Here is a 14,525-nt window from a genome sequence, read left to right as displayed (position 1 = left end):
AATTTCATTTATTGAACGCTTTCTAGAAATTGCCTTGGTTTACATATTTTTTTAAAAGATTTCTTTTAGAGATAGCAAATGATCGTGAGCTAGGGGAGGTACAGAGGGAGAGGGACGAGCAGACTCCACACTGAGCGTGGAGCCCGATGCGGAGCTCGATCCCACACTCCTGAGGTCATGACCTGAGCCACAACCAAGAGTCTTTTGGATGCTTAACCAAGCGAGCCACCCAGGCACTGCTTTAACAAAGTACTACAAACTGGGTGGCCTAACCAAGTTTGTCTCAGTTTTGGAGACTAGAAATGAGAGATAACGGTTCTCAGCAGGGCTGGTTTCTTCTGAAGACAGTGAAGGAAAATGACCCTCTCTATGCCTGGTGGTTTGCTGGCAATCGTTGGAATTCCTCGGCTTGTGGAAGCATCATCCTGATTTCTGCCTACGTCTTCACATGGCATTCCTGTGTCTGAGTTTCCCCTGAGTACTGTGTCTCCGTTTCCCCTTTTTATAAGATTACCAGTTTCACTAGAGTAGGGCCCACCCCTGGCCAGTGTGACCTCATCCTAAAGAATTAGAACAACTGTATTTCCGAATAATTTCACATTCTGAGAGTCTGGCGATTAGAACTTCCACATAGGAATTTGGGGGGTAGGGGAGGACACAAGTCATCCCATAACAGGATCTGGCAATTCTGCATAGGAGAGATGAGTGGAAATGATAAATTACCCTGAGGGTACTTTAGAGACTAGCTAGAAAGACCACTGTTACAGGATCATAAATTCTGTCCTGTGAAAGAACTCTGAGATTGTTCTCGACATATGAGGTGTACAAGTGACTTATTTTTGAAGTCTGCTCTGTTTTTTTCTAAGCAGCTTTTTGTCAGTATTGTCAGGATGATTTCTCAATGACCTTTGACTCATTGGGGGGGTGGCTGGAGAAGAGTTTAAGCTCAGGGGTAAAATCCTGTCTAACTATTCATTCTCTTTGCTTTTTATGATGTACATTTCCAAATACCTGCAAAGGGTAGTGAGAATAGACCAGGTATGGTCTCATAGCTTCAGTAATTGTTGACTTTTTACCAATCCTATTTCATCTTTTTTTTTTTTTAATTCTTGCTGAAGTCTCTTAAAGCAAGTTACAGACATTGTGTATTTCCATTTGTCTAAATTTTTAAATAGTATATGTTCTATTTTGCCAAATTAAAATGGAGAAAAGTAAAGCTATTCAGTGATAAATATTGCAAAATAAACCCTGGATTTTACCTTATAACAAATTAAAGGAGGGAAAACAGTAGAAGATAAAGAGAATGGAGAGGCAGAGAAGTAAGGAAGAGAGGATATGAGATGCCTACTCCTTTACATGCTTTTCTTTTTAACTAGACCCTGTGATCCCTATGAGCAGAAACTGATTTGACCACTCCTTGGCATTCCTGTCTTATAAAGTATCGGTTTATAGTAGGTGTTCAATAAATATTCACTGAATCATTGAATGAATAGAGGATGAGTGACATTCCACAAAAGGCTTGCGTGGAAACATACATAGACATGCTCAGAAAAACACATTTAGAGACAAAGAAAGAGATTCCTTCCGTTTCATTGCCTCTTGTAATCTCCGGAATATTTCTTCCAACACTGTGTCACAATGTAGCTTTTTTATAACCCTAGTAAGAAACAGGTGTATCCCTGCTGAGCGCCCACCCCAGGCTGGATGGGATTAAGTTATAAATTCAGAGGTTTCATCTATGCTATAGGAGTCCATTCTTCATTAAAATTGTGTTTTTACCACCTTCTGTTTTCCCAGAGTTCTGGAGCTGAGGTTTCTTTCATTTGCCATTCTGGGAAAGGTTTGAGGTCCTGTTAAGTGGTACGCATTCTGCTGAGAGTACAGTGTTGGGTTCCCTCCAAGTCAGACCCACGCTCTTAGACTCGAGTTACTTCTGAGCAAAGGAAGCTGGTCATATTCCACTAAAATAAGGAGATTTTAGACTAGCGGGGTGGGGGGGGGCTAAAACACAGGATTCGAGAGCCAAGCTTGACTTCTTAACCCCAAGTCTCAGATCCCAGTTTGAGTCCTTGGAGACCGAAAAAATAAAAGACTTGAAAATATTAGAGTGAACCCTCATATAAACCATGGTTGTGGGGAGATGATGATGTGTCCGTGGGGCTCATCGGTTGTCACAAACATAGCTCTCTGGCAGGGGTATTGACAGTGGGGGAGGCTGTGCTGGTGCGGGGACAGGAAACCTATGGGGAATCTCTTTACGTTCCACTCAATTCTGCTGTGAACCTAAGCACTTAAAAAGGTCTTCAGAAAAAAAATATTGCCGAGAAAAGTCTGGTGTTACAGGTGTGGTAGTCTTGTGTAGAATGGATGCAGTTTCTTTTTAGGGTCAAAAAGCAGAACCCCAGGGTGCATGTTGGATGGTCAGTGTTCAGATCAGGTGTCATAGCTCCCAGTTATGAAGGTTCGATATGCCCTTATGGACCTAAAAGGGAGGTTGGGTTCTTGAGATGATTTCAAAATTGCAAAAACCCGGCCAGATCTGAGCTTAAAAATCAAGCCTTAGGATTCCCCTCCAAGCACTGTTGCCTGATTTGTCATATACTTTGAGGGATTTTTGTTTGTGCTATGGAACAGCTGGGCCTTTATACATAGTTACTTGAGGAATTAAGATGATTTTACTGCTGTATATTGATGCTATCAGAAAACTCCACCCAGTTTCGGTTCTGGGTTGAAGACTATGGAGATAAGAAGAGAGGCTGTGTATCAAGGGCCTGTTGGTATTTGTGTTGCTGTCATTATCTGTGTTCTTCTAGGTGTGTGGCTTTTGGGCCCTGAGGGGCCAAATCTCAGCTTTTCCCCTTGGCTCTGGAAGAATCCTTTACATTGGTGATTGCCCAACTCTTCTTGAGATTCTTCTTCCGCCAGCCCCTCTCAGGCCCCAGAGTCAGGACTCTGCCCTCTCACTTTCAGCACCACCACCTCCTTCCCACCTTCAGCCATGGATGTGGGCGTTGCCGAGGCTCTTCCCTGCTCCTTGGAGTTCATCGGCCATTTCTCCCTTCGGCTCTCAGCTGTGCAGATGCCTCTCCGAATCGGGTCTGCAGGCCCCAGCTGCCTTTGGGCCTCTAAGCTTGAAGTCCCGTTTGCCTGCCTGACACATGGATTTGGGTGTCCCTGCAGCCTGGGGGTACTCCCTTTGTCTAAAACTAAACACACAGTCACGCCTCCTCCTCCAGCCTGTGTAATTCCTATGAGCCGTTGAGTGAAGCCCATGAGTTTCCATGTTCTAGTTCATTCTTACCTCTCAGCCCCCTTTGTACATTTCCCACAATCTGCTAGGTCTCCCTTTATTGCTTTAGGTATCTTTTGCTTGCCAAGTACAGAGAAGTCTGCGTACAAGGACATGAACCGGAAATGCCTGTGTGATAATGATCTGACATTTTCAGGTATCTTGTATGGTATATGTAGAGGTGTAGGTATATATTGAAGAAAATGAAAATCTGAAAGGGTCTTTGATGGCTCGCGTAGCTGCAGAGTCTAGAGGTGAGTGCCATGCCAACACGGAGAGCTGGTTTCTTTCTCCTTAGTGTGACAGGCTGTTTCACACTAAGGCTCTAGTCTTGGTGGCAAGAGGGCGACCCTAGTTGTGTGGTTTCTCTGACTGGTGACCAGGGGACCCCTTTCTTTTACACTCATGTTCAGTCTTTGAGCTTTCTCCAAAAGGTATCTTAAATCCAATCAGGAAGGAATGCAGGAAAGAAAAAAAAAGCCGTCAGTAGGACTTGGTGACATTAGAAAAGAGGAAAAGGTTAAAGGTGATTCTCCTGGGGAAGGTGGGGGGGGCAGTCCCTCATCACAGATTAGGATCAGGCGGTACTGGGGGCTTGGAGAGTTTCCCAGGAGCATGTGCACAGACTCTTAGAGGCAGAGTCTGTGCTCCTTGAAGAATGTCATCCCTTCTAGTAATATGTGATAAAGCACATTTACTTGATTTGTTTTCACACAACTTGAACATGTATCCCACGAGAAGACTGTTTTCATTGTTACAAATTTGAAACCAATAATTTTCTTTGAGCATGCAAATATAACATAAGCTCAGATTTTCATGACTTTCCCTACAAAGCTGAAAGTGGTTCACTTGCCTTAGAGATTTTCATTTCATCGTATCCTGATGTGACTCTACCTTTCATTAATCCCTTCCAGCTAAGCAAAATTTAATTAAAACCATCTCACATGATGGCAACCATTCATGTATTTAAAAAAAGGAACTCGAGGAAACTCAGCCAGCTACCAGTCTTCAGTTCTAAACAATGTCAGACTCATAACTGTGGTAGGTTTTTTCCTTGAATTTGGGATTTGTTATATAATGTGTACCCTCTCCCATTAATTTTGGGTAGCAGGGAGTTTTTATGCATATCTTCCATTTTACCTGACTCTGACCTGAATTGCAAATGATACAGACAGGTTGAAAAGGAACGGTAAAGATTTCTTGAAGAGAGATGGAAAGTGATACATGTAGTATATTTATTTTTTCTTCTGTGAATGTGGCAATCCATGTCCAGTGTAAACAGGGTGGTCCTGTTTCATACGTTGATGGAGGAGCATCAGTGCCATAGGGATTTTGGCAAAAAAAAAAAAAAAAAAAAAAAAAAAGTCAGGCCTTCAGTCTAAAGGGCTAGTCTCTGTCAGCATTATTGACTTTGACCGCTGGTGAGTGAGATGAGAGGGTTGATGGGACACCTGTCTGGTCCTCAGTAGTCAGGAGGGTCCTCCTCTGCTCGGAGGACCATGCCCCCTCTCTATCTGGTCACTACCTTTATTAAGAATTTTATGTGATGGAAGCAAGTAAGTCTTTGTTGATTTCAATAACAAAAACCACAGAAAATTCTCGGAAACAGGACTAAAGGCTTTGTCTCATTTATGATTTCAGAAATATCATCCCAGGTTGATGAACAAAACTTTATTGTAAAATCTTCCTATCCTGAAACTTACCATTATGACCATTTTGGGGCACCTTGTGCAACTGTCACCACCTTCAATCTCCAGAACTCTCTATCTTCCCAAATAGAACTCTACCCTTTCAGTGCTGACGCCCCACTCCTCCCGGCGCCTCAGCCTCTGTTTTACCTTCTGTGTCTGGGTTTGACTCTTCTAGGTACATCATATAAGCGGAACCAGACAGCATCTGTCTGGTTAGCACAAGGTTCTCAGGGTCCATGTCGTAGCATGTGTCAGAATTTTTCCCTTTTAAGGCCAAATAACCCATTGGATGGATATATCGCATTTTATCTGTTCATCCGTTGATGGACATTTAAGTTGTTTCCACCTTTAATTATTATCGATGCTGCTGCTGTGAACCTGGGTGCGCAAGTGTCTGTTTGAGACCCAGCAGTGGGATTGTCCGATCAAAGGGCAGTTCTGTGTTCACTTTTTATACCGTCTTCTGGTCTCCCCAGGGATGGCCAGTTTCTCCTCATCCTCTGTGTCATACTTTGTTTTGTTTTCTTTTTTTAAAAGATTTTACTTATTTATTTGACAGAGAGAGATCACAAGTAGGTAGAGAGGCAGGCAGAGAGAGAGGAAGGGAAGCAGGCTCCCCGCTGAGCAAAGAGCCTGATGTGGGACTCGATCCCAGGACCCTGAGATCATGACCTGAGCCAAAGGCAGCGGCTTAACCCACTGAGCCACCCAGGCGCCCCTTTGTTTTGTTTTCTTAATAGTCTTCCTAGTGGGTATGAGGTAGTGACTAATCACCTTCAGTCAGAATTTTCTCTCTTGTCAGAGCAGCCGCCCGCACCTCCTTGATTTACGTGTGATTCGTGTCGGGGGCATTCATGAGGAGTAGTTTGCCTTGACAAGCAGGAAGCAGGAGCTGAAGCTCATTCCTTCATTCCTTCATCAGCTCACTGTGCGCCTTTTTTTTTTTTTTTTTTTTTTTTTTAAAAAAAAAGCTCTGCTTAAATGAAACACAGAAAACGTCTCTGGGCTTGCCACTTGCCTGAACTCACTCTGGAGAACACTGCCTAGTACCAAGAACCCCAAGGCAGATATCTGTCTGCGTGATGACTTTTGGCACCGAAATCAAGCCCTCTCCTGTTCCTCCAGGGGGGTCTAATGAGCCAAGACCATTATAGTTAATTCTGATCAAATTCATGGGGGTACAGTGTCAGAAGGGAGTGTTTCTCTCACACAGAGCATTTGACTTTCAGATTATTCTTTGTTGGGTTCTGTTCACTTTAACGAGCATGACTGAGAACCGCTGCTAACATCCGTGGACCCGGCGGCATCCCCACGCAACCTGTGTTTCAGAAACCATGACGAATTCTTGACCCAAACGTAGGTGACTCTTACTCTGTCTTGGAAATCTATTTCTGACAGACAGTGAACAGTCTCCTTAATTTCCATTCAGTTTCCTTCCATAAGTAAGATGAGTGTGTGATTCGGATCAGTCGATGAAACCCCCTCCATTTTAAAGCCAGGTAACGTGAAGACTCCTTATTTGACCAAGCCTCCGGACTTTATATTTTATTTTATTTTATTTTAGTCTTCCTGCATCATTCGCTTCGTGTGCTTTGTGCATTTCATGTGTCCTCCATCCCTTGTTGGGCGGCATGAGCGTATCACATAGAGGATTAGAGGAAAACGATTTTGTGCTTAGAAAACAATTGAATGAAGATTTACTCGGTGACTCTAAGCTACAGGATAGCTTCATATTTTAAAACCTGTCATTTGGTTATATAAGCAAACATGCCCCCAAAGTCTTGGAAAATGGGGCCTCATCTCTGTTTGGCCAGCCTGTGCTTGCTTAAGCAAATTCTTGTTTAATCACCAAGGGTCCAGCTCCAGGACACACCATGGAGCGGGAGGACCCTTCCGTGATGCGTGTCTCCATTTCCCGCCTGCCAAGGTCAGACCAATATGTGTGAGATCCACAGGGTGTGACAGAGCTGCCTGGTCTCCAGCTCTCCCCAGCTCCCCTGCCTCCATACAGCATGGTGAGATGAAGACCTTTAGAATTAATCAATAAAAACCGCTCCTGATTTTTAGCCTGGGGAAATTCTATGCGGACCATCTCCAGGTAAACCCGATACATTCAGTCTGTTCCTCGTTCTTCGGCTACCCGAGCAAGACTTCTCAAATGTTTGCATTATATTATCTTACAAAATATGCATTACGCAGTTTAGTTAGGAACTTGAAACCCAAGGTCAAGGCCCACCAGCCATCATTTTGGAATCTCTGACCTTTGCTCATCTTCCCGGGGCAGCCTTTCCCAGACCAACGCTGTGTGTAGCCCGAGGCTGCCACCACACGGCTCCTCTTCTCTGCCCCTGGGGTGGGAGTGGGAGAGGGACAGGAGGAGGGGGTAACTGGGCTTTCTCTCCTTGCTTATTACTCACCTAGGCATGGGTTGTTTCTTCTTCCTCGTCCATTCTGAATCTTAAGTCTCGGAGCAAGCCTTACAAGGCCTTTATCTTCCAGGTAGCTCACATGCATGACCAGCTCTCAGCGGATCCATTTCTCCACCTGCTGTTGGGTGAATCTAGACCTTTCTAGATGGGACTTTCATGTGTAAGGCAGGAAGGAGGAGAGGCAGCTAAGGTAGGCTAGGAGGAAGTAATTTTGGGGGTAGATGAGACTTTTTTAACTGCGCTTGCAAATTATACTGCATAGTGAGGGCCTCTTGGGATAAAATTGGATATAAGACTTTTTTCTTTTTTCTTTTTATTTTTGAGGATACGGAAGAAATATTTGGCAGGTTGAGATTTATAATAGCATGGACCGGTAGATGGGAATAGAAAGGAGTGGTACAAAAAAGCCATCCAAATGGATTTGATAAATACAGGTTTCATAAATGTTCACCTGAACTAACCCCCCCCCCACCCAAGCCCCGTATGTCGAACGATTAAGTAAGGAAATCCGAATGCTCGTCTTCTCTTCTAAACCCCAAATCCATGATCAATTGTGAGGGAGAAATCAAGCTCCTGTGACCCTTTTCCTTGCATAATTTCTCTTTCTGATTCCAGTGAGTGAGCGGTGACTTCGTGCCTGGGGAGAGTGAGCCGATGAGATGGGTTTGTGCCATCTGGGTTCCGCTTCACCACCCGCCCATCCTTAGGGAGGGTTGCCCTGGGGATGCTTTTAGCAGAAACATTGTGGAAAAAGCTGTTCTGAGGATTTGGAGGAGCTAAGTGCTGCCCTTCGTGGAGTCTTGGGCCTGCTGGGGCAGCCTGGGAGCTGGCTGTCCCTGGCTTTACTGTCCTCTCCTGCCCCCGCGGCGGGCAGATGTCACGGTGGGAAGGGCAGGCGGCCACGAAGAACCCTTCCGTCGGGCACCTCTGCTCCCGAAAGGATGCTTTTCAAGACCTCTTCTGTTGTCAGCTTCCTGTGTATGGTCCCCTCCTATGTCCAAGGCCACCTGCTCATTCCGGGCCCACATATTTTTTTTTTTTTAAAGATTTTATTTATTTATTTGACAGAGATCACAAGTAGGCAGAGACGCAGGCAGAGAGAGAAGGGGAAGCAGGCTCCCCGCTGAGCAGAGAGCCCGATGGGAGGCTCCATCCTAGGACCCTGAGATCATGACCTGAGCTGAAGGCAGAGGCTTTCACCCACTGAGCCACCCAGGTGCCCTCATGTACTTTTTTTTAAACAGAAATATTTTTATACTGATACTGTATTATGACCACCTTTAAAAAAAAAAAAAAAGTATTTCATAAAAAAAACAACTGTCCGTTATCCACTACCCTGACAGGGCATACCCACATCTTCATGCTCTGGTTATTTCATCTATCTAAAACACACACACACACACACACACACACACACACACACACGTAATATGTATATTTTAAATATATATGTAATTCCTTTCAGGTATTCATTTCCCTGTCTCCCATGTATAAATCTTGGCATCGTCTCTTACATCTTTTTTTCCTCCTGTCAGTGGCTTAGGACACAGCGGAAGGAAAGGGGAAATGATATTTTGTGTTTGATACAATGTAGGTGTTGACGCATATTACATCGCGTCATGAAGACTCCGTACGGACTGTGAAGGGACCCATCCAAATGACACATAATAAGACACTCAGCAGTAGCTTTGGTCCCTTGGAAAGTCAGGTCTGTTCTTCGGCAATTTCGCCGGCATCTGTTGTTTTCATTTCTTAGCAGACTGAATAATGATGGGCCATTACTTTCATTCGTAGACCAGGCAAGAGGCTTCTAATTGGGCCTCCTGGCCCAGATCTCGTCCATTCAGTTCTTCCTGTTGCCACCATTAGCCCTTCTAAAGCACCGTTTTTGTCCACGTTACTCTTGTTCAAATCTTACGTGGCTGCCGACGCTCATCAAAAACATCCTGAGTGTCTTCGTGGCCACTTGGGCCCTCTGTGTGGTTTCCTTGCACGAGGCTTGGGACTTGTTCTCCTCTTGGGATTGCCATAAACCTGCCACCTTCTCCCCCTTCCTGGAACAACTGACCATCTTCAGTTGGCTTGTCTATGGCCACATATGCCAGGAATTGTGGTCTCATTGTGGGGAGGGGGAGAAAAGAGCCCCGATTCTGGGGAGTTCTGTTCCTTCTGCGGCAACGACTTAGGGCTCACCCACTATTTATGGTGTGATATCTTTTAGCACGTTGTTCAACAAAGAGCAGTGGAGTAGTTGATCATACCCTTAGAGACTCCAAGCTCTCGAGGAAGGACTAACCAGGTCGTTGATCTTTTTTTGGATCCTCCACATTATACCATCCACAGAACCTCTTAGGGGATTACTTATTAATTTCTATAACAATTCTTTTATTGACCCATCCTGAATATTTATCAAAACCGCATTGAACTTGGGAAATATTTGCTCTGTGGTAGATCTGTGGGGCCGTCCCTCAACTGGTGATAGTCTTTATGGCAAGCATGCACATGCAGGAACGTGTGACGGTGTTTGCCTTTTTTTCCCCTTTTTTGTTTCAAAGGGCTGTTTTTTATAGATTGTGGTTTTTTTTTTTTTTAAGAATTTATTTATTTGAGATAGAATGAGAGCAGACAAGGGGGAGAGAGAGCATGAGCAGGGGGAGGAGCAGAGAGGGAGGGGAAGCAGACTCCCCGCTGAGCAGGGAGCCTGATGTGGGGCTCAGTCCCAAGACCGTGGGATCATGACCTGAGGTTAAGGCAGACGCTTCACCGACGGGGCCCCCCTGGCACTCTCTGGGTTTGTGTCTTAATGAATTCTTTGAATTCAGAATCCTGCTGAGGAAGTTCTATAACACACATGGATGTCACTCTACGTATGATCTGTTATTTTTTTCTTTTCCCCCTTTATATGCATGCGTTTGGCATAGGACTGTGCAAAGTAGTTTAAGTTTTGATTTCCAGTTTATATCTTGAGCAAGTATCTTAACAATCACTGTCCGATCCCCTCAACTTTAGAGAATAGGAACCAGGGTTTGGGTCTCCTTGGGCCCTGTCAGGCCTGACATTTTATGGTTCTATTATCTCTAAGTCCAATAAATACCAAATGTTGCCGAGTCTCGCATACAATGCCTTCTGATTGCTTTTAGAGACTCTGTCTATAGTGAAATCAAGCTGACGTCTAGAGGGACCTAGAGCCTCGTTTTGGAAAAACACAGCCTGTGTATTAAATTACTAATTTTAGTTTTCTTTTCTCTCCACCAGTTTGCTGTTTTGTGGTTCACAAGAGGTGCCATGAGTTTGTCACTTTTTCTTGTCCGGGTGCGGATAAGGGACCCGACACCGATGTAAGTAGTCTGGAAACTGTTACCTGCTGTTAATGTAGATCTCTGACTTCGCCATTTTGAATGCCGGCCCAGCTGTTGGGGCACACACTCGCGATGGGAAGACTTGTCCGTGAGCCCTGCATAACGTCAGCTCGTACTGATGAACACATCTCTAGTCCTTTGGAGCCCTGGCAGGAGAAGAATTTCGTAGCTTTTACCCTTCCACTGTGGGTATCCGTGTGAGGACTAACCTCACCAATTTTACAGCAGGAGCTTTCACAAACACGGTGTGGTTCTTTTCCGGAAATGTTGACAAATTTCCCAACAAACGTAAATCACCCTTTACTGTCCACCCTAACGGTGTGTGGACTAAGAGGTCCGTCCTTACTTTGGGCCAATGTAACTACCTCCTCCTAGTTCACTTCCATGAGATCCTTCCTGCCTTTTCATTATGGATTACAAATGCTGCTCTTGATTTAAATAATTTAGCATCTGTTCCACTGAACAACTGATCTATGAAGCTGCCCATGTGTGAACACATAATTTTATTTGTGCCCTAATTCTGCCTGTCTCTAGCGAGCATCTCTCTTACATCTCTTGTTTACTGGAAAGTAGGATCCGCAAAGGAGAGTGGGAGTCAGGCACGGGAAATCCCAATATCTAAAATATATTGAGCGGAAAATTGGGTTGTTACGTGGAAAATATTTTAACAGCGGGAAAAAAAATTTTTTGCAGAGGAGGACTGGAAGAGGAAACCTTTCTATTCTGAGTTGCTTTTGCTGGATCATTTCAGTCACTAATACTTAAATTACGTGCTCCGAGTGTGGTTCCTACCTCTGGTTCTTGTTCCCATCAGGAAACACAGATTTCAAAGCAGCTCTGTCTGGGCAGACAGGACTGAATTCTTCCCTTTTCTGAAGAGGGCCTACTCATGGTGAGCTCTGAGGGGCTCAGATGTGCGTGGTTTTTAGCACATGTAATGAAGGAATGGACCAGTGCGCCCTGAGCACGTGGAAACATGCTGTGTTTTGGTGAAGGTACTCGTGGAAGCCACACAGAGTGGGAACCTTGGGCTCAGAGCCACCCCTGGCCCACAGAGCCAGAGCCCCAGAGCCTCAGAGATCATCCTGTTCTCTGTCTGCAGGGACCAGAAAGCCCATGTCCGTGAACGACCCACCTGCCTACAAAACAGTAGTGTACTCCATCTGGCCCTTGCACATTCCCCTTCTTTCTGGATTATTGTCTCCATTTGGGGCATCTTAGAGGTAAAAATAGATGCAGATGAAGAGTACCAGCTTTCCTGAAAGTTGGCCTCGAGTATCACATGATGTTTCTTTGGCCATTTTGCTCATTTTCCTAAACCCATTCTTCCATTCTCCCATTTTGGCTCCAGCAGGAGCCAAATCCTCCAGATGGGGTGGGGCAGGGGGCCGGTAGGAGTGTAGCTGTTGCCCCGCCTCTCTCCCTCTTTCCACTTCTTCTTTCTTTTGGTTAAGTGCTATCTATCTGTTCATTTTAAAGTTTCGTTTATTTGAAAACCAGAGAGCACCCATATACATGCACAGGGAAGTGGAAGTAGAGGCGGGGGGCGGGGTAGAGAATCTCAAGCAGACTCGCCACTGAGTGTGGAGTCTGATGCATGGCTTGATCTCATGACCCAAAGTTCATGACTTGAGCCAAAATTATGAGTTGGACACTTGACTGAGCCACCCATGTACCCCAGTTACTTGTTATTAAGTACTTAATATGGGGGAAGGTAGACATGGAAGATATCACTCATTAAAATAGGGTAGAGGTTCTCTGACTGTGTTTACCCAAGGACCTACTCTAGGTGGTCAGAGGCTTCCCCAAGGAATGGCATTAAACCAAGCTGTGGGACCATATAGGAGATAGGCATGCACAAGGGGGATGTGTGTGTGCGCTCGCGCGTGCGCAGTGGGGCATGAGGAGCCCCGTGAAAGACCGTTTTAGGCAAAGGGAAAAGCAAGTGAGAAAGTGCTGAAATGAGAAATTCAGTGTGGGAGAGAAAAAGAAGAAGCTGTTCATCAGGCAGTTGAGGATTTTGAACACAATCTTAAGAACAATAAGGATCCAGAGAAGGGCTTTAAATTAGGAAAAATGTTGGTCCTGTTTGCATGGTATAAGGGCTTCCCTGGTTTCCTTATGGGAGATGGACCAGGTTAGGAAGGGGGCCTCATGGATGGGGAAGATGGGGAGAACCAAGCAAAGGATGAAGTATCGGTCCAGAGAGCAAGGTGATGAGGGCTCGAGGGAGGTGGCAGCAATAGGGATGGGCACAGGGAACTCATTTGAGATAAATTTAGGAGCTGAATCAGCAGCTCTCGGCCGTTGGTGGGGCATACAGGGAGATGGAGATGTGGAGGGAAAACTCTCGGGCTTCAGTCTGAAACCCAAGAATGGAAGGAGGCCATCGAGACCACGGCGGGAGGCTGTATTTGAAGGTGTGGGATAGGACAGATCGAGGGCTTCCCTTCAGACACGTGCAGTTTGAGAAGTCGCACACTGAGAAGACAGTTGTCTGTGAATGCAGGTGCGGAGCTGGGAAGTACAGTGCATCCTTCTGAGGATGCAGGTTCCTCTGTTCTTGGTTAGTTTTAAGCTTTGGGCGTGGAGCTCATCTTGCCTAGAGATGGGGGTAGACGGAATGAGAAGACAAGAGATTAGGACCCAGAAGAGAACTCGAGTAGATTGGCTGGAAGAGGGACGGCAGGGAGGGAGGGGGACCAAGGAGGAGCCGGCAGAGAAGTAGGAGGAAGACAGAGTGATGCTGTTTTAAAATTTCCTAGAAGGGCTGTAGGCCAGCTCTCTGCTTATGTCATGAAATCTGAAAGCTTTGGTGACTACGCAGAGTTCATATACATCCCCGCTTGCGCAGGACTGTCTTGTTTACACGGGGAGTCTTGGTTGGTGCCTGCTACAGATTAGCTAATGTCTGTTAAGTTCTTACCCTGCTTTGATGATTATTAGGAGGCCACCGTACTCCTAGGTCCCCAAGCCAGGCAGGAAGCCTTAGTGCCGGTCTGTTGGTCATATGATAAACGGGACACACACCTGTGATCTGATATGCTCATCCGAGCTCTGTCCCCACCCCACCCCCGTCCCCCCTGTTGTGTTGATCTGCCGGAAATGCTCAGTTTCACATTTTAATATCTGCAGAAGTGAAGATAAGAGATTTCTTTTCTTTTTTTTTTTTTTTTAAATATGAGGGGGAGAAAAGTACTTGAGCAGTCTGCACATTCTCTTCCAAAGAGAAAATTCGTGTCTTGGTTGTTGGCATCCACAGGTCGACGATGAGGGCTTCCTGCAGCCAGGGCTGTCTGAGGGCAGGGTGATTTATTTATTGCACAAATCCCAAGCTGCCCAGACTCCAATGCAGCAGGGGGGTAACCGGAAAGCACAAAGGTGTCAGGACACAGTGCTGAGATGAGATGGTAGAATTTCCTTATTTTATCTTTTCTTGAATACGCCTTAAAGTCCTAGAATTAGAGAGTTGGAAAGGGTGTTAAAGAATTCTCTAGGTTAGCTTTACTTTATGGATTAGGAAACCGAAGCCCATAGAAGAAAGATGTAAATGATCCGGCGGCACAGTGACTTGGCCCTTGAGGGTCCAAGAGGTTTGTGGTTGACTCAAGGCCACGAGAGGAAAGAGGGGGTGCCGTGGCCAGGTCGTGCTGTCAGTGGAGACATTGCTAGCTACTACCTTGGTGTAATCCTTCAAAGTTCCATTCAGACATTTACAAAAGTGCTAAAGGGCATGGGAAAGGCCACTTAATGGAAT

General features: G+C 45.4%; 1 protein-coding gene across 2 annotated transcripts in view; it reads left to right on the top strand.

Annotated features, from left to right (window-relative positions):
* The window catches only part of PRKCA (protein kinase C alpha), a 391,832-nt gene that overhangs the window by 140,645 nt on the left and 236,662 nt on the right, over positions 1-14,525 (top strand). For both annotated transcript variants that reach the window (XM_045080929.1, XM_004749112.2), the window contains exon 3: positions 10,665-10,747. In XM_045080929.1, coding sequence (XP_044936864.1) covers positions 10,665-10,747 — 83 coding nt within the window. The remainder of the gene's footprint in view (positions 1-10,664; positions 10,748-14,525) is intronic.

This window comes from Mustela putorius, unplaced genomic scaffold (assembly GCF_011764305.1).
Source record: "Mustela putorius furo isolate JIRA1106 unplaced genomic scaffold, ASM1176430v1.1 tig00000487_pilon_pilon_pilon, whole genome shotgun sequence".
Taxonomy (NCBI): Eukaryota; Metazoa; Chordata; class Mammalia; order Carnivora; family Mustelidae; genus Mustela; species Mustela putorius.
Note: the sequence above shows the minus strand (reverse complement) of the source record. Positions and strands in the feature narration are given on the sequence as shown.